The sequence below is a fragment of the Pteronotus mesoamericanus genome, unplaced genomic scaffold, assembly GCF_021234165.1.
Source record: "Pteronotus mesoamericanus isolate MK-2021 breed Mesoamerican mustached bat unplaced genomic scaffold, CSHL_Meso_final scaffold_125, whole genome shotgun sequence".
NCBI classification, from domain to species: domain Eukaryota; kingdom Metazoa; phylum Chordata; class Mammalia; order Chiroptera; family Mormoopidae; genus Pteronotus; species Pteronotus mesoamericanus.
The window spans coordinates 3,200,051-3,223,565 of NW_026555304.1; the positions used below are offsets into that span (position 1 = coordinate 3,200,051).

Below are 23,515 nucleotides of genomic sequence, written 5' to 3' on the forward strand. Positions count from 1 at the left end.
GCAAAGAACGAGTGAAGGAATGGGCCTGTGAATGGAGATTCTCTAATACTGACCCTAATTCAATATGGAAGATCAACACTCATGGTGCAATCTTACTCCTTGAAGCTCTAGTGTAACCCATCCTCGAACACTTACATAAGGGGTCCCATTAGGGGAGGGATGCTTTAATGGACCTAGGCAGACTACACTTGAAGGGCTCTCATTTGCAAAGGACCATCCAGAGGATTACCCAAGCCTATCAGATATGCACCAAAAATAGTTCTAAAGAGAGAACATATTCCAATGAAAAAGGGAGTACAATATAAAAGGGTTTTCCCATTTAAAGACTGGCAAATTGACTTGACACAGATGCCTAAAACCTGAGGAAACTTTAAATTTTTATTAGTTCTTGTGGACACTTTTTCTGGATGGGTGGAGGCATAATCAACTACAACTGAGAAGGCAACTGAGGTAGCAAAAGAAATAATCCCTAGTTTGGACTTCCTCACAGCATTAATAGCAACGACAGACCACTGTTCACTTCAGAAATCTCCCAGAAGATAGGACTGACACTACAGATTCAATGGAAACTACATGCATCTGGGAAACCTCAATCTATGGGAAAGACTGAGAAAATGAAAACACACAGTAAAGTGTGTTTTCACAAATATATGCCAGGTAACCCATTTGAAATGGGACCAGGCACTCCCTATTGCCTTGCTCTGAATTAGGGCAGCGCCATGAAGTGGGCTTAAATTAAGCCTTTCTGAAATAGTTTAAGACCCAAGTTTCTGTGTGACTCCCTTTAGAGTGTGAATCAAAAATTAAATATGTACAATATGTAGGGCAAACACTAACAATTTTGCACAAGTTTGCTCACAGGTCTATCTATCCATCTGACCATCCCTTACATCCATTTCAGCTGGGAGACTGAGTCTTACTAGACCAGACGACAAGGCCCTGAAGAGCAGTTAGCTAAGCAATGAATTGGTTCCTATTATGTCCTGCTCATAACACTCTCCTCCATAAAAGCTCAAGGAAATCAAGCCTTGGATCCACCATACATGAATAAAGCAGCCACTACCTGAGGAAAACTCAGATTTTGCTGCTGTTGATATGCAAGGGAAAGATGGACCTACACTCCTGAAGATTTAAAATTCATCTCTCAGAGGGGTACAGTGGCTCCCCATATTAAGTGACAATGTTACTTTTTATTTTATTTCTTTTACTTCTTTTTTCTGCATTTCCCAGTAGTGACTTTGTCAGTAAATTTATTCTGTTGTGGGGGGTTGTCACCCAAAGCCCTGCTCAAGTTTAGATAATGTGGGTTCTTTGGTCTCTCTGATTTCTCACACTTCACTAAAACACTTCACTGTTTGCACAATAGGTCTCTTTTTGGAAACCCTTTTGTAAAACTCTCTTGTAACATTAAGCAGTGCCATCTTCCAAGATACCGCAAATGCCACCTTCCAAAGACAACAATCCTTCTCCCTCGTGTAAAGAATTCCCTCCATTCCTGTCCCCTCCCTTGTTAGACAGTAAGAATCTCTGGACCCAGAGATTAGTAACCACAGAAGACTAAGACCTTCGATCATTTTCCAGGAGGGAGTAATCGCAGAAGAGTAAGACCTTCAACCATTTACCCTTGTAAAGGCGGAGTTTTGAAGGGTGGGGGAATAGTTATAAAAGTCAGTGGGAGCACCAGAGGAGTCTCTGCTCATTGGACAAGACAGTGGAAAGGGAAAGTTTTTACACTAAGCGTGTCAAAAGCTAGAGAAATAAATGGATAGGGCCTGAGTACACATGGAAAGCTGGAAAAGATGAACATGGATAGGGACCAAGCATGCCAAAAGCTGGAAAGATAAATGAATTAGGAAAAAAGCCCTCTCCTCTCTATCCCTATATGAACTGTGGTCTTAAATAGGAGGATTGAAATGATGTTTGAGACGGGAGTCCACCATTATCTCAGGCTGTGCAGCACTCGCATAAACCTCTTTCCTTTTTGCACATCACCTGCCTCACGATTTGGCAAAACATACATATTTATATATTTTTATATGCTTTTTATACAGCATATAGCCGATGTGTTTGTATTATTCCACCAATTTAAACCCTCCACATTTTGTATTATTATTGATGTTAACCTTAAGTCTTACAATTTATTTTCTGTTTTCTATTTGTTCTCTTTTCCCAAGCTTCCTACGGGTTATTGGAAAATATAATTTCAGTTTTGTCTAGTGTTTTTGTATGTATCTCTTGGTATAGGCTTTTTTTAGTGGTTGCAGTAAGTGGTACATAATACATATATAACTAGCAACAAATTCTTTTACTTCTCCTTCATTTGAGAATGCCTTGAATTTCTATTCATCCTGAAAGATATTTTTGCTTGGTACAACATTCTGGGTAGATAGTACACATCCTTTAGCATTTCAGAAATGTTGCCCTTTTATGTTCTGGCCTTCACGGTTTCTGAGGAGAAATCCAGTATTATTCAAATTTTTCCCCCCTCTAAATTAGGTGTTGCACATCTCTCTGCTTTCAAGGTGTTTAAGTTCTGGTAAGTTTGATTGTGTTGTCTTGATGTAGGTTCTTTTGGGATTTTCGTATGTAGTTCCATGAGCTTCTTGAACCTGTAGATTTACGTCTTTTGCCAAATTTCAGTTTTTGGTCATATTTCTTTGACTATTTAAAATCCTGTCCTTTCTTCTCTTTCCCCCAGAATTAAGAGAAAATATGAAACTTGTGCGGCTACCCTACAGACCGACCCTTGAGGCTCTGTTCATTTTTTCCCCCATTTGGAAGCATTTAATAATTAAATCTCATTAAAAATACTTGTTACTATATTTTTCATTTCTAAAATTTTCACTTGATTCTTCATGTTTTCTATTTCTTTTCTGAGACTTTATACTTTTAATTTGTTTTTGTTGTGTTTGTAATTATTCTCTGGAGCATTTTTATTATGGCCACTTTATATTCTGCCAAGTAATTTCAAAATTTCTGCTATCTAGGTCTTTGTATGTACTTCATTTAGTTTAAGACCTTCTCAGTTCTTGGTAAGATGAATAATTTTCAATTAGGACCTGGACATGTTAGGTTTTATTGAGACTCTGGTTCTTAATTAAACCCTCCATTGTAACCGACTTTGATATCACATTGGTGGGGAAACATGGCATTCCTTCATTATTGCTTGGTGACAAGGTATGTCCAGGTTTCCTATCATTGATATTCTTTGTCATTGTTGAGGGATGGGGAGTAGTGGTGGGTTGAGGGAGTTCCCGCCTTTCTTTAGGCCTCCAGAGACAAGCCTTCCTGACTACGAAGAGCTGAATTGCCTCCTCACTGGTCCCTACATGGCCCTTAACGATACCTCACCAGGGAGATGGGTGTTAGGTGGCCTCATGACTACTGGGCAAAGGTGAGGGGAAGAGATACCTTATTACTGGCTGGTGGGGATGGAAGTCCAGGCCCTTCATATGACCTACACTGCCACTATTGGGAAGACGGGTCAGCTACCAACTAAGCAGGATAAAAGTCCCAGCTTACTATTTGGTCTTCTCTGAAAACCACCATGGCACTGGGGACTTGAAGCTCCTCAGCCTGGCGAAGGCAGAAGTCTAGGCTCCCCATTTGGTCTTTCTGTAAGTGGTAGTGAGGTCATAATTTTTTTTTCTGTTGTGGTTGGCTGGGGTAGTTATTATCAGTTATTATCTAGAAGTTTTCTGACTTTGTCAAGGTTGCCCTCTTTGGTCCTTCACCTAGAGAGAGCAGGAGTTTGGGTGTTGCTGTCCACACTCACTGGCATTTCCAGAATGCCGGCTTCTTTAACTCCAAATCTGGGATACACGATGCAAAAAGAAATCCCAGGGAACACAGTTCTGTTTACTGCTTGGTCCCAAGGTCCCTAGCTAGCCTGCCTCTTCCTTCCACCTTTAAGAGTATTGGAAATATAAGTCCTGTTTTTGTTTTTTCTATTTTGTAATACAAGTGACTGACTTAAGCTTTGTTTGCCTAAACATGCACTTCAAAGACAGCTACCTCCAATAAACACATTGCCAGTCACTTGGTTAGACAAAGAGCTACGCGGGGCTCTTCACACCCAGGCTCCTTTGTTTCAGAGATCTCGGTTGACCTCAATATCTAACATTTGGCTACTTCTTGTTTTCTCTTCCCATGCTTTAAATCCTGCTCTCATGTTTTAAGTTCACCAATAATCCAGGTCCATGCATGTGCATGCCTGCATCAACCCCGACCTTGCTGGGTGGCCCCATGTGTGTCGTGTAAATCCCAGGATTTGTAAATAAGAAACATGTTCCTTTTCAAAGTTTCCTGATGGTGATTGCTGAAGGGTGTCTTAATCATAAGAACCAAAAGGGCTGGTCTACCAACACCATTAATTATTGATAAACTGAGAACAGTACAAAATAGTCTTCTCATGTTGGTTTCTACATATAATATGCAGGGTGTTTAGCTGTACTTTGTGGGAGACATAAGGAAACGTATGTCTACTCCATTTTCCTGGTAGGACAAGTCTAATAATTTACTATTGTGGGTTCGTTTTGATAACAATTAAAAAGAAAAAGTTACCCAATTTTACCAACTCTGTAATGATAGCTTTAAAGATATTCATAGGTTTAAGTAAAAAATAAAACACCAACCATGGAATTCATTTACTCTTACCTTGCTGGCTGCCATTTCCACAAATGTAAAGATTGACATATGCACAAGCAGGGCTAGGCTGAGATGATCCCCTGGTGAGTGTAATTTCCAGGTCCGACCCCTTTAACTGAGCACACAGGAATATGTGATTGAGTAACTGCAGCATATGACCACAGTGTTAAAGTAGCACAACAACTATTTCTTGTAAGATAAAGAACCTTCTGCAATTCCGAGAGCATATTCCATCCCATCACTAAAATAGTCAAGGGCTTCAATTTCCCCCCTCATTTTTCTTTACCTTGTTTTTTCCTTTAATTTATTGTTGTTTAGTTACACTTCTCCTGCCTTTTCCCCCCGTTGCTCACTCCTACACTGTCCCTCCCGCTTGCACAGTCAATACCCCCTGTCTGTGCCCATGAGTCCTCTATTCATGTTCCTTTGCTTGCCCCTTCTCCTTCTTTCCCCCCCCGCCCCCAACGCTGTTACCGGCCTCCGGTCACTGTCCTTTTGTTCGGTATTTCCAAGTCTCTGGTTCTATTTTGCTCATTTGTTATTTGTTTTGTTGATTAGGTTCCACTAACAGGTAAAAAATACACAAAATTGAAAATGAACCTGTCTTGTAAACTGCCCCCACTAAAAAGGTAAGTCACTTCTGGCCCTTGCTTGTCTGCCTTATTTGTCTCATACAAAATAGGAACAGATTAAGAAGCAAATGACTGAATAAACCAGTGGCTGATGTAGATTTTCTTCCCCTGTTATACATGACCATCTTCTGGCAATGTCTTAGTATCAGATTTCCAAAGTTACCTCTAAAATGTACCAACAGGAAATAAAATCTTAGTTTTACGTATAACATACTACTTTAAAAGTTAACTGCTTTTCAAGTCAATTGCAGTTAACCTTAACAATAATTCCCAGAATCCACATTATGGACTTTCTTAGTTTTAGATATAACTGGCCCATACAGCCATGTGATACTAGCAATTCTTACATACTCCCTGAGTTTCCCAAAAGAACTGCCAGGGGAACAGGCATCTTTTCCTTCCCTCTTTCCTATCTTGGACATCATCTCCCTGGCCCTACAGGCTACTGTCCAAAGCAATAATTGAGAACTAAATACTAAACCAACTGCTACTGAGGAAACAGAATATCAAGAGGTTAGTACATAGCCCTGAGTGATGTGGCTCAGTTGGTTGGGCATAGTCCAGCAAACCGAAAGGCTGCTGGTTCGATTCTTGGTCAGGGCACATGAATGGGTTGCGGGTTCAGTCTCTGGTATGAGAGGTATCAGATGGCTGTTTCTCCTTCACATCAATGTTTCTCTCCCTCCCTTTCCCTCTCTCTAAAAAAATAAGTAAAATCTTAAGAAACAAATGAATTTCTTAGATTAAAAGAGAGAGGTTAGTACATAAACTTAACATAAAATCTAATACTAAATCTCCTAGTAGTTTAACAAAACTCAGAACTCACCTCAATTTTTTCTTGAATAAGAATTTGGTCTGATGTAGGCACTGGATATGGTTTCAAGGGAGCCCTTATGGTGGCAAATATGAACTCCATGTGGCTTTCAATAATGGTACTCAGATACTTCCCTTCAGACTGTGCTGTGTAATAAACTGTTATTTCATCAGTTGTAACCAGACTGCACTGAAAGGACATATAGGAAAATTAAAAAGGACTTTGTTAATTAAAATGTAAGGTGCTGTTGAACAGGGGCTACAATCCTATGCTGAATCATTATGGGAGGACACAGTCCCCTGCCCAATCTTTCTCTGAAACAAAGGAGAACCACAGGAAGAACCCAATCACGAAGCTCAGTACCAAGATAAGAACTCACGAACAGCCTGTTTAGATACAGGAAGTGGCCTCCTGAGACCCTGAACTATACATTTCAAACATAAAAGGATGGGGGTATAAGGATGGGGGCTGGTGGGAGTGTTCCTAGTGGTAGGAGCCCCATGGCTCTCTCACCTGGTGGGAGCAGGCAATGGTCTCCGTCCACCAGCGTTGGCTCCCAGTTCCCAAATAAGAACCACCCCTTCTGACCAGATCAACAGTCTCTCCCCTGAGACAGAAGACCTTTCATGCTGACTTGACTGCACCTCTACTCTTCCTCAGAGACACCCACTGTCACCACTGATGATCTTCTGCACCAGTCATAAGATGATTTTGTCAAAGCCCCAGGAAAATGGAAAAAAGGAGGAAAAGGGGCCCAGATTGGCTGAAAGCGCCTAGTCAGAGAAATAAAGTAGCCACGCTAAGCTCGGGAATGAACCAATAGAAAGGGAAAGGGGCCTAACTTTCTTGCAGAGTGCAATCTGAATGGACTATACATTAGCAACTAATTTTCATTAACTGATTACCATTTTTTTTATTGCCTACCTCTCCCATCCTCCCCGACAACGAAACCTTAAACAAAATTCCAAAACAGCAGCCTGCTCCTAACATGACAAACCTTTTTGCGAAGTTTCTGGATGCGATTGATGACTTCCCGAGCCACTCCTTCATCCATCATTGACTGGTCAGGGGTGACGTCTAAGAGAACCAAAGCCTATAGGAATAAACAGAACACACCATGACAATCATTTAAGGAAAAAGTTCTCTCAAACTTAGCAAAATGCTATTTAAACTAAATTCTGAGAAGTCTAATATGCAGCAGTATTTATTCACAAAACTGAGCAAAGGATACAGTTAATCTAGTTTCTTTGTAGTTCAGGTTCTTGCTTATAATCAGCAATTGCTTAAACCCTTGAGGTGCAGCTTTCTTATGTAGGATGCTGCTCACAGAAGATCCTGAGACCAGCTTTTGTTAGTCTCTCAATTCTGCTTTTTGTCTATCTAATAAATATTATTAACTCTTCTAATAAAAAGATCAACAGGCAAGAGATCCTTAGAGCAGCTTTTCACAATGGATCCACAACAAACAAGTGTATTAAAGGCAGCCACCTGTTATTTTCTTAAACCATGATGTCTTTTTATCCTTTGGTTTATTACTGTGATTCAAAAAATAATTCCCAAAATGGACCACAGTACTTTTTTGAGTTAAATTACCATCTTCTTGTCAACTTTGTCTACTTTACTGTCTCATATGTTCTGAAGGTTGTTGATGAATATGTACTAATGGTATGTTTCACTTCTACTAGAGGGAAATAAACATATAAATTAGGTAACATCACAATTTACCTCAGAGGAAAATCAATCAGAGAAGTTAAACTTCATGAAGGTACATAAGGCAGAACTGGAAATGGAGGACGAGTCAGAGCAGGGCCAGCACAGCTCACAAAGACATTTCCTTAAGTGTAGACCACTTTTTCAGGCTCTCCCTAACACAGGCTGGAGCTAGGAAGGACTGCACCATCTCAGTGTTTAGCATCTTCCCTATACTCCCTTCCTTCCTGTGTAGCTTCCTCACCTTTGGCTACTTACACCAGTCTGCCCACATAAAGACTACATCTAACGTAAGCCCCAAGGAGGTCGGGCACTTCAGACAAGGTACCCACCACCTTCCACTGAACCTGGCATATTAGGCACAGAGGGACAAGTGTTGGTCGGCAAGCCCCCAACTCTCACACTGGAAATCTTAGAACCTACCTGCCTGGAGAAGCCTAATTAGGAGTAAAAAGAAATGTTATGCTCCATCAAAATAAAAAATGTTGGCTCAGGATCCAAAACTGCTTGTATACTCTCTTCAAAGAGCACCCCCTAAACATCCCCACCTCTACCTCTACTTCGATTTTATTTATTTATTTATTTACTTACTTACTTACTTATTTTTTAGAGAGAGGGGAAGGGAAGGAGAAATAGAAGGAGAGAAACATCAATTGGCTGTCTCTTGCAAGCCCCCAACCAGGGACCTGGCCTGCAACCCAGGCATGTGCCGTGAAAAGGAACTGAACCAGTGACCTTTTCCTTTGAGGGACAACACTCAACCCACTGAGCCAAATCAGTCAGGGATCTACCCCACACGTTAGAAAGGAGCTACTCTTAGTACTTACTTTTACCAGATAATTTATCAGGCAGAATAACAATAAGCTTACTCTCCTATCTTCATGATGGACTTATTCCTTGAAAGATAAGATTACATCACATCTTATTCATTTTATTATGACCCAACACTTGGGACAATTACTCGCATACAGAACTCACAAACTGTCTACTTATCCATTGGTTAAAGAAATGCATATGTAAAAAGCATATAATAGAGGAGTTTAATAAGCCAATCTAAAATAAGTAACTGGTTCATTTTATCCTGAGACATGCTGTCAACATTTCAGGAAAGGAGTGTGTCTTATCTTCTGGTAAAGAAATGTTCTAGGGAACAGAAAAATACCTGAGCATCTGAGTGTGCTTCAAATTGTGCTGTTCCACTTGTTGCCTGGTCAAAGGTATACATCAGACGAATGTCTTCTTCATGTAATTCATGGCCTCCGACAACAATGGTCCCTATTAGAGAAGCAACTGCCACTGTTACTCAATCGGTCCTTTCTCCTCCTTAAGCTGTCCTGCTCTAAGTACAATGTGCTACTTTTTGCTAAGAAATTCATAGCATTAAGCTACAGAGGCTTTAAGATATCATGTTCTCCTTACCCAATGTCTACAGTTGTATATAAACTTCCAGGTCCAAAGACACATGCCAGGAAACCATGAATCCTCATCATAAATACACACTTCATGATGTAATAAGGTATGCAATCTGTAGAGTCAAACTGGCCTTAGGCCCACCACTCACTGACAGTAGGACTGTAGCATTTTATTATGTGTGAGTAGGGTGCAGGTTAAATAAGGTGAATAGTGTGACACTCTGAGGGTCATACCCATCCACCACAGGCAGAGTATTTATGCAGCTCAGGATGGCAATCCCCATCTTCAGGAAGCCCACTGTTAATTACCAACAATGATGTTCTTGGTCTCTGAACACTGGGTTGCTACTCTAACTTCATGTCACTGTGTTCTTAAAACTATTCTTATTTTTTTTTCCCATCAGGGTAGAACAGTCTATTCAGAAAATACAGTTTAACATCTGTTGTCTTTTGGTTTCTGAAGCAATGTATTTCAGGAATTTTGGATATTCTGGCTATCTGGTAAAGCAACTTAGGTTTGTGACTGGAAGGTTGAGCAAAGATTTCTCTTAATTTATTATAGCAAGTAAAATTAGTTATGGACTCAACTTCCAGTTGTTAACAATTCATGTAAGATCTCCAGATAAATTTTATCTAACAATCTGAGGAATCTTAGGGAGATTTCCCCAAATTTTCATAATCACTCATTGGATTTGAGACTTTAAGTCACTTTTCATGTCACCTCTGTGCTTATGATTTTCAGCTTCAGATGGAGCCCTACCAGTTAGACACCTTGTGCCCTGGGACAGCTGCAAAATGTCAAGCAGCCATAAGAAGACCAAGTACTATTCTAACCATGGCAGAGCTGAGAACTTCTGGACACATGGAAAGCAGATGGAAAGAGGGCTGAGTCCCCTTTCCTGATCTCCTTGTATGTCCTATTACATTTGCTTCAGAGTACTTATAAAACTATGATTACTTCCATAAATCTTCAACTTCTGCCAGCACAGTGAGGGTGAGGTTGACTGTCATATAAACTCAAATAGAAGGGCTTTAAAACAAAATTTGCTGAGTGAACAAATCCAGCCTTGCCCAATTAAGAGACCAAATATGGATCCTATATATATTAAGGGAAACTGTGATAACTTCTGACCTAGTTCTCCTTCACAAAATGTTTCAAACTTCAATGCTAAATCCCTTCTCTAAAAATACTTTAATTTTTTTTTCCTGAATATTTTCCAGTATTCATTCTGATGCCTCCAAAAGTCACCATCTTTTTCCTGACCTAGCAATATTTGTTAGCAGTGACTTTATACCACTGGCTGGGAATAAAGCCCCAAGAGTTCTGCTATCTCCGAGGAAGGTATATTTTCTGGGCCCACATTAGCATTTGTCAAATTCAATGATAACCTCAGGGCCAACCATCTGTTTCAGTAATTTCTATCTAGAAATTTAGTCCAAAGAAATTAATTTCATAAAACATTTACATGAAAATATTCACTGAAGTATTACTTGTAATATTAAAAGAATAGAAATAACCTAAAGCACCAACAATAAAAAACTGATTAAAACCGTTATCAGACATCCATATGAAGGCAAATTACGTAGTTATTGAAATAGCATTTTAATATTAACACATAGAAACATTTATAAGATAAATAAAAAGGGAATAAAAGCAAACAAAAAAGAAAATTCAAAATTATAGTTTCATAATGCAATTATAGGACTATATATGTTAACTAAAAGAAAGTGTATCAGAATTTTAACAGTGCCCCCAGCACCTAACATATTAAACAGCAGAGAGAAGGCACTCAACCTACATTAAATGAATGTGTGATGGGTTAGGGATCATTTTTATTGCCTTATTTAAGTTTTTCTAAATTATCAAAACTATGTCTAATAAACATTTTCATAAACAGGAAAAGTTTTTACTAGGGAAAAGGTTAAGATAGTAAATGTCAAACAGAAGCCTCATCAGGCTGAGACTCCCATCAGGCTGATACCCACCACTCTTCTGGAACTGCTCCAGCTCCTCACTGCTCAGCTGCTTGATGGACGTCATCAGCGCCTTGAAGGCTCCCTTCAGACGCTTCCCTAGGATCATGTGATCAGGTTCTGCCCTTAGGCGAACACCGTATTTGTTTTTATCTGTAGAAAGTGTAACTTTTCGAACATTCAATTCCTATGGTTGGCGGACAAGATAAAACAAAAACAAGGAAAAGGAAAACATATGTCCACAAAAATATTGCACACAAATGTTGATAGCAACATTATTCACAATAAACAAAAAGTGGTTCAACTGTGAATGGATAAAAGATGTAGTCTAGCTATACAATGGACTAACATTTGGCAATATAAAGAAATGAAGCAGAGACTTCTGGTCAAGATGGTGGCTTAGGCAGATATGGCTCACCTCTTTGCACAACCACATCAAAATTACAACTAAAATACAGAAAAACCATCACTCAGGAATGTAAGAAATCTGACAACCATGAAATTGAGTAGAATGGGAATCTGACAACTATGGAATTAAAAGAAACCACATCGATCCGGACAGGTAAGAGGGGCGCAGTCACAGAACAGGCAGGTACCTCACCCAAGTGGGTAAAAATTCAACAGGGATATCTCAGGAGTGAAGAGTCCCAGACCTACACCTGGAGCCCCAGACCAGGATTCCAATGGCAGGAAGATAAGTCCCAAAAATTTCTGGCTACAAAAACTAGCAGGGATTGAGTCAGTGGAAGAAACTGCTGGAGCCCCAAGCAGTTCCTCTTCAAGAAACTATACATGGACTCACCTACTCAGACTCACTCCCTCTGAGCTTCTAGCACCTGGGTAGCAGCTTGAAGGGCACTAGTAGTATAAAGGGAGAGACTGAAGTGTCTGGCATCAACGTGAACACAGGCCACTGTCCCTTTTCTGAACCCTCCCCTGACAGAGCCTAAAAGCCACTGCCATATTTGAGACACCAACAACCTGGCTAACACTGTTTGGCCTTCCTCCATGATCCCCAAGGCTCTGTCCAATCCAACTTATAGGTCCAATCAAGCTGCTTTTCCAAAAGAATGGCTGGTCCTGGCCTCTAAATCTTACCAAACAAGAAAAAGTTGGCTTCCTGAGTCCTAGTGGCACCCAGACTCACAGCTTGGCTTTGCCTGGGCATCTCCAAGCCCAGCACAAGGACCAGCGATCCCAGACTGCTTTACAGCTCAGGCAGTGTGCCCTGGCCAAAACACCTTGATCTGCACTACCTGAGAAACCATATAGCCTGCGCACCCAGTGGACACCTACAGACCATGTCAGAACAGAACCGCACTGCCCCTGCACAGCTGATCCTCCACGGACAGCAGAGGTTGGTGGTAAGTGGTCACAGCCAGTCCCTGTAGCTGACTGGCCTGGGTAAATCATTCCCATTGATCTGCCAACAGCAACCAAGGCTCAACTACAACAGGAAGGTGCACGTAGCCCATATGAAGAGCACACCTCGAGTACCGGGTTTGGGTAACAGGGGAGGCTGTGCCACTGGGCCTCACAGGACACAGGACACCTCCTACATTAAGACACACTACCAAGACACGGAGTCAAAGCAGCTCTACCTAATAAATAGAAAAAAAACACATGGAGGCTGACAAAATAAGGAGACAAAGAAACATGGCCCAAGTGAGAACAGATCAAAACTAGAAAAAGAGCTAAACGAAATGGAGACAGGCAATATCAGATGCAGAGTTAAGTTCAAAACATTGGTTATAAGGATCCCCAGGAACTTAGTGAGGATCTCAGCATAAAAAAGACCCAGTGAGAAACAAAGGATACACTAATTGGAATAAGGAACAATTTACAAGGAAACAACAGTAGAGTGGATGAAGCCAAGAATCAAAATAATGATATTGAGCATAAGGAAGCAAAAAATACCACGCAGTACAACAAGAAGGAAAAAGGATCCAAAAACATGAAGATAGTATAAACAGCCACTGGGAGAACTTTCAAAAAGTCCAACATTCGCATTATAGGGGTGCCAGAAGGAGGAAAGGAAGAGCAAGTAATTGCAAATACGTTAGAAAAAGTAGTGAAAGAAAACTTCTCTAATTTGATGAAGGAAAAAGACATGCAAATCCAGGAAGCAAGGAGAGTCCCACTTATGATGGATGTAAAGAGGCCCACTCCAAGACACATCATAATTGAAAAGCCAAAGATTAAAGATAAAGAGAACCTTAACAGCAGCAAGAGAAAAGGAGTTAGATATCAGACAGCTGACAGATGGGAGTGTGGAGGAGAGAGGGTAAATTAGCCAAGGGGATTAAGAAGTACAAATAGGTAGTTACAGAATAACCATGCGGGTGCACAGTACAGTATAGGAAAAAGGGTAGCCAAAGAATTATACGCATGACCCATGGACATGAACAATGGTGAGGGTATTGCCTGAGGGAGTGGGAGATGGTGGGTGGAGGGAGACTAAGGAGAAATAAATCAGGACAACTATAATAGCATAATCAATAAAATATAACAATAAAACAAGAAATGCACTAATTCATGCTTTAACATGAATAAAGTGGAAGATGTCAGATACAAAAGACCATATATTATGTGATTCTATTTATATGAAATGTCCAGAATAGGCATACCCAGGGAGAGAAAACATACCCAGGTCGTGGTTAATAGGGATGCTGGGACCTTGAGGGGAAATGGTGCATGAACACTAAGGATACAAGATTTCTTCTTTTTAAAGATTTTATTTAATTGTTTTTAGAGAGAAGGGAAGGAAGGGAGAATGAGAGGGAGAGAAACATCAATGTTGCCTCTCATGTGCACCCTACTGGGGACATGGCCCACAACCCAGCCATGTGCCCTTGACTGGGAATTGAACCTGTGACCCTTTAGATCGCAGGTTGGCTCGCAATCCACTGAGCCACATGAGCCAGGGTGGATACAGGGTTTCTTTATGCACTCGTTAAAAAGTTGTGGTGATTGGTTGCACAACTCTATAAATAATACTAAAAACCACTGAATTGCATGGTATAACAAAACTTTTCCTGTCTAGATCAGTCAAGAAGGTTGAGCATAACTCAATGAAAAATGACTACAGAATTAGGAATCTGAACTTCATCTCTCAGGGATAACCTTTGATCAGGCAATTTCAGAGCACCAAAAGGTTAACTATTCAGAAGAATCTCTTAATCATAACATTCCAGGCCTCAATCATGATAGTCAAAAATTACTAATGTAGCAGGAACTGATGACAGGACAGGATATATGACTAAAGCAAACTGTAGGGAGGTGTCTAGTTTTGCCATTACACTTAACTGTGTTATGTGATCCTACAGTGATTAAGATATTCTATTTAAATATATTCTATTTTTATCCATATCTACAAGCATTAATTACAAAATTTATATAACTCTTTAGTTTCTAATATTTATCTGGAACTCTTATGCAATTAAAACAAAGAAATTAATATTTTTACAATAAGAAATTTAAATATCATCAGTAAAAAGAATAAAAGTGAAATTTAAAATGATATATTTTTAAAGCATCATGGAATAAAGTATTTTGAGATGACACCAACATCAGTTTAACTCTTGCCCTCAAATCTTTACTTCCAGGAATCTAGTCAATGTCCATACTCTGACACACAAATTTAGACACAAACCTTTTGCTTGTAATGAAAAAGCTAAATTTCCACCAACACAAGAGATATTATAAATAAATTCTGATAGAGCCAAAAAGTGAACATTATGCAGTTGTAAAAAGAATAAAGTAGATCTTTGTTTTAACACAATATACTTTATGGAATTCTAAGTGAAAAAAGCACATTATATATACAATACTCTATATTCATAAAGCCAATGATGTGTGTATGTCTGTAAACGCTCGAAAAACTCTCGCAGGAACTACCCTAGGGAATATCCCTAGGAGAAGGTGAGATTCCATGGAGCAGATGGAACAGAAGGGGCTCACCTTTTACTCTATGCTAGTGCTCAACTGTTTACAACCAGCGTGTTCACTTGTCACTCATATAATTTGAAGGAAAAAAGTTTTTTGTTAACTATCACAAAGTACTATGAGGAAGAAAAGTGGATGACGCTATAAATGATCCAACTAAGTTAAGGCAATTCATTGATCATGACATTTTTTAAAGAATTACAGTAACACTAAAAATTCATGATGATTCCGAGAGTAAAATTTTACGGATAGTTAAATTTATGTATATAAAGATGTACACAATAGAAAGGATAAATTATATATTCAAAGTGTAGTTCACTGAAGAGTCCTAACTGAAATAATCTTCTCAAGGAAAGAATCCTGCTTAGACCCAAAGAAATAAATCATCTGCCTTACCTCAATGATATACTTCTCCAAAGACCTGATATCATTAAGAGCTTCTAGATCATGATGAATTACCACGATTTCTTTCAAAGGATACTAGGAGGAAAAGACAAAGAGTTCACTAAGCAGCCAATCCTCAAAACTGCATAAAATATGGAAAGTTAAATGTTTGATCTGAATGTCAAGTTCCAAGACTAATTAGGCTCAGCAAGTACTAAGTCATTCATACTTTTATTGTAGAAGGAAATGAAAATTTATGCCATTACTAGAAGCTCTCTATATTACGAAAATATTCAAACATAATTATTTAGGACTGTGCAACGTAAAATAAATAAAATCTCAAACCTTTATTGGAATAGTTTTGCGGTCTCGAATCACTCGCCCAAGTTCAATGACAGACTGCATTCTAGAAACTGCACTTTCGATTTTCTTGTCAATCAATTCCTCTCTAATTAGAAGAGGTAGGGATGTAAAAGACGTTAGAGTTAAAAGAAAAAAAAATCATAAATAACAGGCATACTTAAATGAGGAAGAGGGTCAAGTTAAAGATACAATGGTGTGGCAAGGCCTCTCAGTGAGGCCCCTGGAGGAGGACAGAATAAGCTGGTCTTGAGAGTATGGCAAGAAGCAGGCAGTAAGCCTGAGTCTCCTGCTCAATACACCCAGCAGCTCCCCAAGATAACTCCAACAGACCTGCTGAAGCACTATAGGTGGTTCCACATTGAGCATCCCCACTCCTACTCTTACACCTGTAACCTGAGGAGAAGCTCAGGTGAGAGGCAGAGCAAGAAGCGACTAGGGCTCCCACACTAGTGCATCTCTGGCAAATCCCCTTCCCATGGGCCGGTGAGGTTTACATGTATTTGATTCTTACCGAACATGGGGCAGCATGAGGTAGTGGATGCTGCGCATGTCCTTGTCCTGGACAGAAATGGGGTCAATCAGCTTCTTAAGATTCTGGTACATCAGTTCAGTAAGAAAAGGTGTATAGGGGGCCTATATAAGGACAGAAGACACCATGTAATTCATGTGCAGCAATCGTTAATTGATTTCAGAGTGAAAAATGGGAACTAAACATTTTAAAGAAAGACACAGATATACGGACAGACACTGGACATGAGGTTACTAAACATGTCCTACAAGAGAAATGACCCCATCATGAACTTAGAAAAAGGAACTTCCTGTGAGCACAAGAAGTGTACAGGTCAGGACCCAAACCATCCTGAAAGATTTCGATAATAAAAATAAGAGTCACTGGTCTATCTCAAGAAAAAAAAAATCCTAAGAAAAAGAAACAACCTAATATTAATCTTAAAGAAGTAGAAAAAGAAGAACAAAGGCAGTCCAAAGTCAGCAGGAGGAAACAAAAAAATTATAGAGTAGAACTGAATGAAAGAACAAAAAGACTATACAAAAATTAATATAACAAAGCTGGTTCCTTGAAAAGATTATTAAAATTGACAAATCCATGGTTAGACCCACTAAGGAAAAAAGAGAAAAGACTAATAAAAAAAATGAGAAATGAAAGGGGAGAAGTTACCTCAGACACCACCAAAATACAAAGGATCATAAAAAATATAAAACAAGTAAGTTCTAGAAACACATAACCTTCCTAGACTGAATCACAAAGAACTGGAAAATCTAAACAGACTGAACAAGAGTAAGAAAATTGAAACAACCATCAAAAACCTACTAAGCCCTGATCAGTGTGGCTCGGCTGAGTGTCGTCCCACAAAGCACAAGATCACTGGTTCTATTCCCAGTCAGGGCACATGCTTCGGTTGCAGGTTCAGTCCCAGGTTGGGGTGAGTATAAGAGACAACTGATTAATGTTTCTCTCCCTCTCTCTCCCTTTCCTACCTCCCTCTAAAAAAATTAATACATAAATTAAAACAAACAAATAACAAAATTCCTAAAAAGTAAAAGTACAGGATCAGATGGCTTCAACAGTCAATACTCAAGATTTGATACTAACTCTCCTTCAACCCTTCCAAAAAACTGAAAAGACAGTACTCTCATACACATGAGGCCCAACATAGCCCTGTTACCAAAACCTGACACAGATAAAACAGAAAAAGAAAACTGCAGACCAGTATCTCTGATGAATACAGATACAAAAGTCTTAAACAAAATACTGCAAATTGAACACAATACTATAAAAAACAATACACCATGATCAAATTGGGATTCATTCCAGGGGTATAAGGATGGTTCAACATATGCACATGGATCAATGTACTGCACCACATTAACAAAACAAAGGATAAAAATTATATGATCTTATTAATAGATGCAAAAAAAGCTTTTGATAAGATACAACATCCATTTATAATTAGAACACTCAATAAAATGGATATAGAAGGAAAGTACCTCAACATAATAAAGGCCATATACGACAAACCCTCAGCTAACATACTCAGTGGTGAAAAACTGGAAGCTCTTCCTCTAGGATTAGGAACAAGACAAAGATGTCTACTCTCATCACTTTTACTCAACATAGTATTAGAAGTTATGGCCAGGGCAATCAGCCAAGAGAAAGAAATAAAAGGCATCCAAATGGGGAATGAAGGTGGTTTCAAAAGCATCACTTTTTTCAAATGACATGATTCTCTCTATAGAAAAACCTAAAGACTCTACTCAAAATTATTAGAAACAATAAACAAACACAGTAAAGTGGCAAGATACAAAATCTATGTACAAAAATCCAAAGCAAAGCACTCCTATATACTAACAATGAAATTTCATTAAAAAACTTAAAAATTCCTTTTGCAATTGGAGCAAAAAGAGCAAAATTCCTAGGAATAAACTTAAAAATGTGAAGGATCCATGTACTGCAAACTCAAAGGATTATTAAAAGAAACTGAAAAAGATATAATGAAGTGGAAAAATATTTCACGCTCTTGGATTTGAAGAATCACCATAGTTATAATGCACATATTACCCAAAGGAACATACAGATTTAATGCAAGCCCCATCAAAATCCCCATTTTTTTTAAAGTTAAAGATTTAATTTATTTTGTTTTTAGAGAGAGGGGAAGGAAGGGAGAAAGAGCGGAGAGAAATATGATTGTGCGGTTGCCTCTCATGTGCCTCCCACTAGGGACCTGGCCTGCAACCCAGGCATGTGCCCTGACTGGGAATTGAACTGGCAACCCTCTGGCTTGTAGGCTGGCACTCAATCCACAGAGCCACACCAGCCAGGGCTATTTTTCAAAGAAAAAGAACAACAAAATCATCAGGTTAGTATGGGACCACAAAAGAACCCAAAGAGCCAGAACAATCCTAAGAAAAAAGAAAAAAACCAAAGGGATCATGCTCCCTGACTTCAAATTACACTACATAGCAACAATAATTGAAACAGCATGGTACTGTGGAAAATAGCACGGAATTTCCCAGAGATTCCACTGCTGTGAATATACCCTAAGAAGCCTGAAACGCCAATTCACAAGAACTTACAAAACCCCATGTTTACAGCAGCGCTATTTACAATAGGCAAGTGTTGCAAACAGCCTAAGTGCCCATTAGTAGACGAAGGACTAAAAAAGTGTGGTATGTTTACACAATAGAATACTATGCAGCAGAAAGAGGAAGGAATTCCTACCCTTTGCCACAGCATGGATGGAACTGGAGACTATTATGCTAAGTGAAAAAAGCCAATCAGTGAAAGACAAATACCATATGATCGCACTTATAAGAGGAATCTAATGAACAAAATAAGCTAAAGAACAAAAGAGAACCAGAGACATGGAAAACAGAGAACAGATTGACAGATGCCTGAGGAAATGCGGGAGGGGGAGAAAGGTGGAAAGAAAGGGAAGGGATTAGTCAAAGAACAAGTATGAATGACCCATGGACATGGACAATGGGGTGGGGATAGACTTTGGGATCCGGGGGTGCGTTGGACAGAGGAGGACAAAGGGGGGAAAAATTGGGACAACTGTAATAGAATAAACAAAAAAATCCCAGCATGGTTTGGCAAAAAAACAGGCACAGATCAATGAGCGCTGAGCCCAGAAACCAACCCACATGTGTACGGGCAAATAATTTTTGAAAAAGGAACCAAAAACACAACAGAGAAAATAAAACATCTTTAATAAATAGTGCTGGGAAAAATAGAAAGCCACATGCAAAAGAATGGAACCCAACTACTGTTTGTCCCCATATATTAAAACATAGGTACTATACTTTATGAACCTTAGTCATACATAGGATTTTATGAATTTGACCCCAAAAGGCAAGGGAAAAGGGAAGTAAAGGCAAAAATAAATTAACGGGACTGTATCAAACTAAAAAACTTCTGCAAGATAATAGAAACTAGCAACAAAAACAAAAAAGGAACCAAGTGAATGGGAGAACATATTTGCAAACAACAGCTCCAACAAGGGCTTAATGTCCAAAATATATAAAGAATCCATACAATTCAACACCAAACAAATAATTTACAGATGGACAGAAAAACTAAACAGACATTTCTCCCAAGAAGACATACAAATGGTTATGAGATATATGAAAAGATGCTCAACTTCACTATCTATTATGGAAATGCAAATCAAAACTACAATGAGATACCACCTCACACCTGTTAGAATAATTATTATCAACAGGACAAATAAGTTTTGGAGAGGTTATGAAGAAAAAGGAACCCCCTCACTCACTGCTGATAGAAATGTAAAATGGTACAGCTATGAGGGAAAACGGCATGGGCGTTCTTTTAAAAATTAAGAATAGAGTTACCATAGGACCTATCAAGTCCTCTTCTTGGTATCTACCCCCAAAATTTGAAAACATTTATTCCTAAAGATATGTGCCCATGTTTTCATCACAGCATTATTCACTGTGGTCAAACCATGAAAACAACCAAAGTGTCTTTCGATAGAGGAATGAATAAAGATGATATGCTAAATATATAGTGAAATGCTACTCAGCCATAGGGGAAAAAATGAAATACTGTGACTTGCGACAACATGGATGGATCTTGAGAATATCATGCAAAGCAAAATAAGTCAGAGAGAAAAAGCTAGAACCATATGATTTCATTCATATGTGGGATATAAAACTGAAAACAATAAATGAACAAACAAGAAAAACAAACAAAAACTCAGAGACACAGACCACCACTGTAAGGTTGTTACTAGGGAACAGGGGTAGAAAGGGTAGTAAAGTTTTGAAGAGTGTCAAATACCTGGTGATAGAAGAATTGACTTTGGATGGCAGGCACACAATGCAATATAGAGATGATGTCATAGAACTGTACACCTAAAACTTACATAATTTTATTAACCAATGACACTCCGATAAATTCAATTGTTTTCAAAAAAGGGAGTCACTGACCAAGTGCCAGCAAAGTCAATATAAAAATGACTCAATGTCCCTAAAACTCAGAAACCTCATTTGTAAACTGGGGGAACAAAACCTGCTTCATAGAATATAAATGAGTGAGGACAGATGTGTTGAACCAGGCATAGGACCTGATACAAAGCAGGTTGTATTCTGTGCATGTTTAGGAAATATACAAAAGGAGGCTTATAAATAACAGTAGACTAGCAGAAATAGGATACAAGAATTAAAACAAGTAAAAACTTTACTTGTATATAATTTAATATTTCAGTTGGTAGAGAGGAATTCCCATGAAGGTGGGATATGATATTCAAGGGAACTGTGGCCATTCAATCTAGATGCAAGAACCATGACCTGAAATGTACTGTCAGTAGTGAAAAGAAAAAAAGTCCAGCTTTTGAAACTAATGTTTCTTAGTTCTTGCTTGACATATGTAAACTAGTAAGATTTCTGAAAATTAATTAGAGTTTTAAGTTGTTTTAAAACTTGATTTCTATTTCTGCTGTAACAAATACAGAATAGGTACAGATAAGACTCTGAAGCAACAAGACACTGCAGGGAGTCCAAAGGGCTAGAGTTTTAGAATGGGGCAAAGAATCTTACCATAAGTCTGCAGAGGGAAAGCAGAACACTAAACAAGGTCTCCAGGGCCATCACACAATCCTCTGTCCCGTTTTCACCCTAGTGAATAAAAAAACAAACAAACAAACAAAAAAAAACCCAAAAAGAACCCCACACTGAACAGTTAAAACCAAATAAGAAGTTTATTAAAGACAGGTAATCCAAAGGGAGCCCTAGTGTAACAACAGGACAAAGACAGGAGAAATGACCACAACCACATATGATCTGGGGTCAGTCAGTGCAGAGAGCCAAGATGGGTTCCCCTACTCCCTCCCACCTCTGGGGCTGGCTAAACTGATGGAGAACGGCTCTGTAGCTGAGAGGTAAAGTTGAACAATAGAACCTAAGTCTGAAAGTGGAATACCTAAGAACAAACAGAAGTACTTGCCAACACAGAAACTTAAAGAGTACTTTTAGGTAACATTCCTTAGTTTTAAAAAATGTATATACTATGTATTTTAAAATAGTTATATTGATTCATTATAGAAAAAATCAAAAGATTATAAAAAAGAAAACCATAACTAAAGAAAAAAAACTACTGTAAATATTTTAATGCATGTCCTTGTAGATTTTTGTGTAAATACATGCATACATGTAAACATAGGTATGTTTTAACAAAAATGAATTACTGTTCTGTTACGGACTTTTATCCTTAACACATGTAAAGGCAAAACTTTGGTATGAGCATCCCTCACTTCCTGTCTTGTACAATCATTGTTTATGCATGGCTTTAGTCTTGAGAAGGGACCCATTCTTCACTTATCATAAATCCCCAACAGGTTCAAGGAAGAGTTTTGTCAATAAATACCTGTCCGTTTAAAGGTAGAAGCCCCTCTTCATATCACAGTAGTATGTAACATTTGAAAATATTTACATAACTTTATTTTGGGTTTTAAGAGGTCTGCTCAGATTAGTCCTCTATGGCCCCTGAGACTCCCTCCATTATGACATGTCCATAATCGTGTTGTGAAAACACGCACCATGACTTTTAGAACTTACAGGTCCCCATCCATCAAATGGTAATAAATATAGTTAATATGCAATGTACAAAGCAAAAGACTGCTTCAAAAACTGAGAGCATTTGCCTGTACTCAATTACACATTTCCTACACCTTTTGCTCTTCTGGAAGAACAGTCTGGACTTACCTTTAATCTTCGGCGGTTCATTCTGACATACCAATTGGTAAGAACATCAACAAACTTGACCAGGCGAGGGACCACAGTATAGAGCCTATAGGCTAAAAGTAAGGGCAATCAATTAGGCAGCAAGAATATACTAGGCCTCTGGGGTGCTTGGGGAAAGGATGGATACAAGAAAAAGACAAGTTGCCCTGTCATCCAAGGGCCGCCAAGCTTCTGAAGGACAGAAAAAACCAAAGTGAAGCAATCACAATGACTCATTCACTGAGGACATACTATATGACCATCAAGTGCCTAGTGGTGCACACGCACCATCCTGTGAAGTCCTGTCAGTGAGGAAAACATAAACCCTTTATGCGTGGCTGAGAGGCCAACACTGCCCATCACATTACTCCAGGAAGCAAGTTTCCCAGGAGCTTTGCAATGCTGTAGCACCACAAAAGCATGACTTCCTTCACTGTGCTGCTCTGTACCGCAACTAAGATGGACATGAAAACCTCTAATGAGATGTTAAGAGCTATAACAGAGACCAATGTTTCTCAACCAGAGCAACTTTGTACCACAGGGGACATTGGAAATGTTTGGAGAGACATTCTGGTTGTCACAGCTGAGGAGGTGGGTGCTCCTGACATCTGGCAAGGAAAACCAGTGATGCCTGCTGCTCAGCCCTGTACAACACTATCCTTCATTCTACTACTGAGAAACTTAGCAAGAGCTATGAATAAAACAGGCTTTCTAAAGGGAAAAATACAAGTATAACTCATTTTATTGTACTTTGCTTCATTGTGCTTCATAGATATTTGGCGTCTTTTGTTCTTTTGATTTTTTTTTTTCCTTTTACAAATGGATTGTTTCTGGAAACCTTACAAGTCTACTGGCACCATTTTCCCAACATCATT

At 39.0% G+C, this 23,515-nt stretch overlaps 1 protein-coding gene across 3 annotated transcripts in view; it reads right to left on the bottom strand.

Moving 5' to 3' along the window:
- IARS1 (isoleucyl-tRNA synthetase 1) overlaps nt 1-23,515 on the bottom strand; it is a 114,650-nt gene that overhangs the window by 42,746 nt on the left and 48,389 nt on the right. For all 3 annotated transcript variants that reach the window (XM_054587993.1, XM_054587994.1, XM_054587995.1), the window contains 10 exons: nt 22,623-22,714; nt 21,459-21,536; nt 16,393-16,514; nt 15,864-15,966; nt 15,531-15,614; nt 11,202-11,376; nt 8,966-9,078; nt 7,091-7,186; nt 6,106-6,282; nt 4,657-4,762 (listed from right to left, as the gene is read on the bottom strand). In XM_054587993.1, coding sequence (XP_054443968.1) covers nt 4,657-4,762; nt 6,106-6,282; nt 7,091-7,186; nt 8,966-9,078; nt 11,202-11,376; nt 15,531-15,614; nt 15,864-15,966; nt 16,393-16,514; nt 21,459-21,536; nt 22,623-22,714 — 1,146 coding nt within the window. The remainder of the gene's footprint in view (nt 1-4,656; nt 4,763-6,105; nt 6,283-7,090; nt 7,187-8,965; nt 9,079-11,201; nt 11,377-15,530; nt 15,615-15,863; nt 15,967-16,392; nt 16,515-21,458; nt 21,537-22,622; nt 22,715-23,515) is intronic.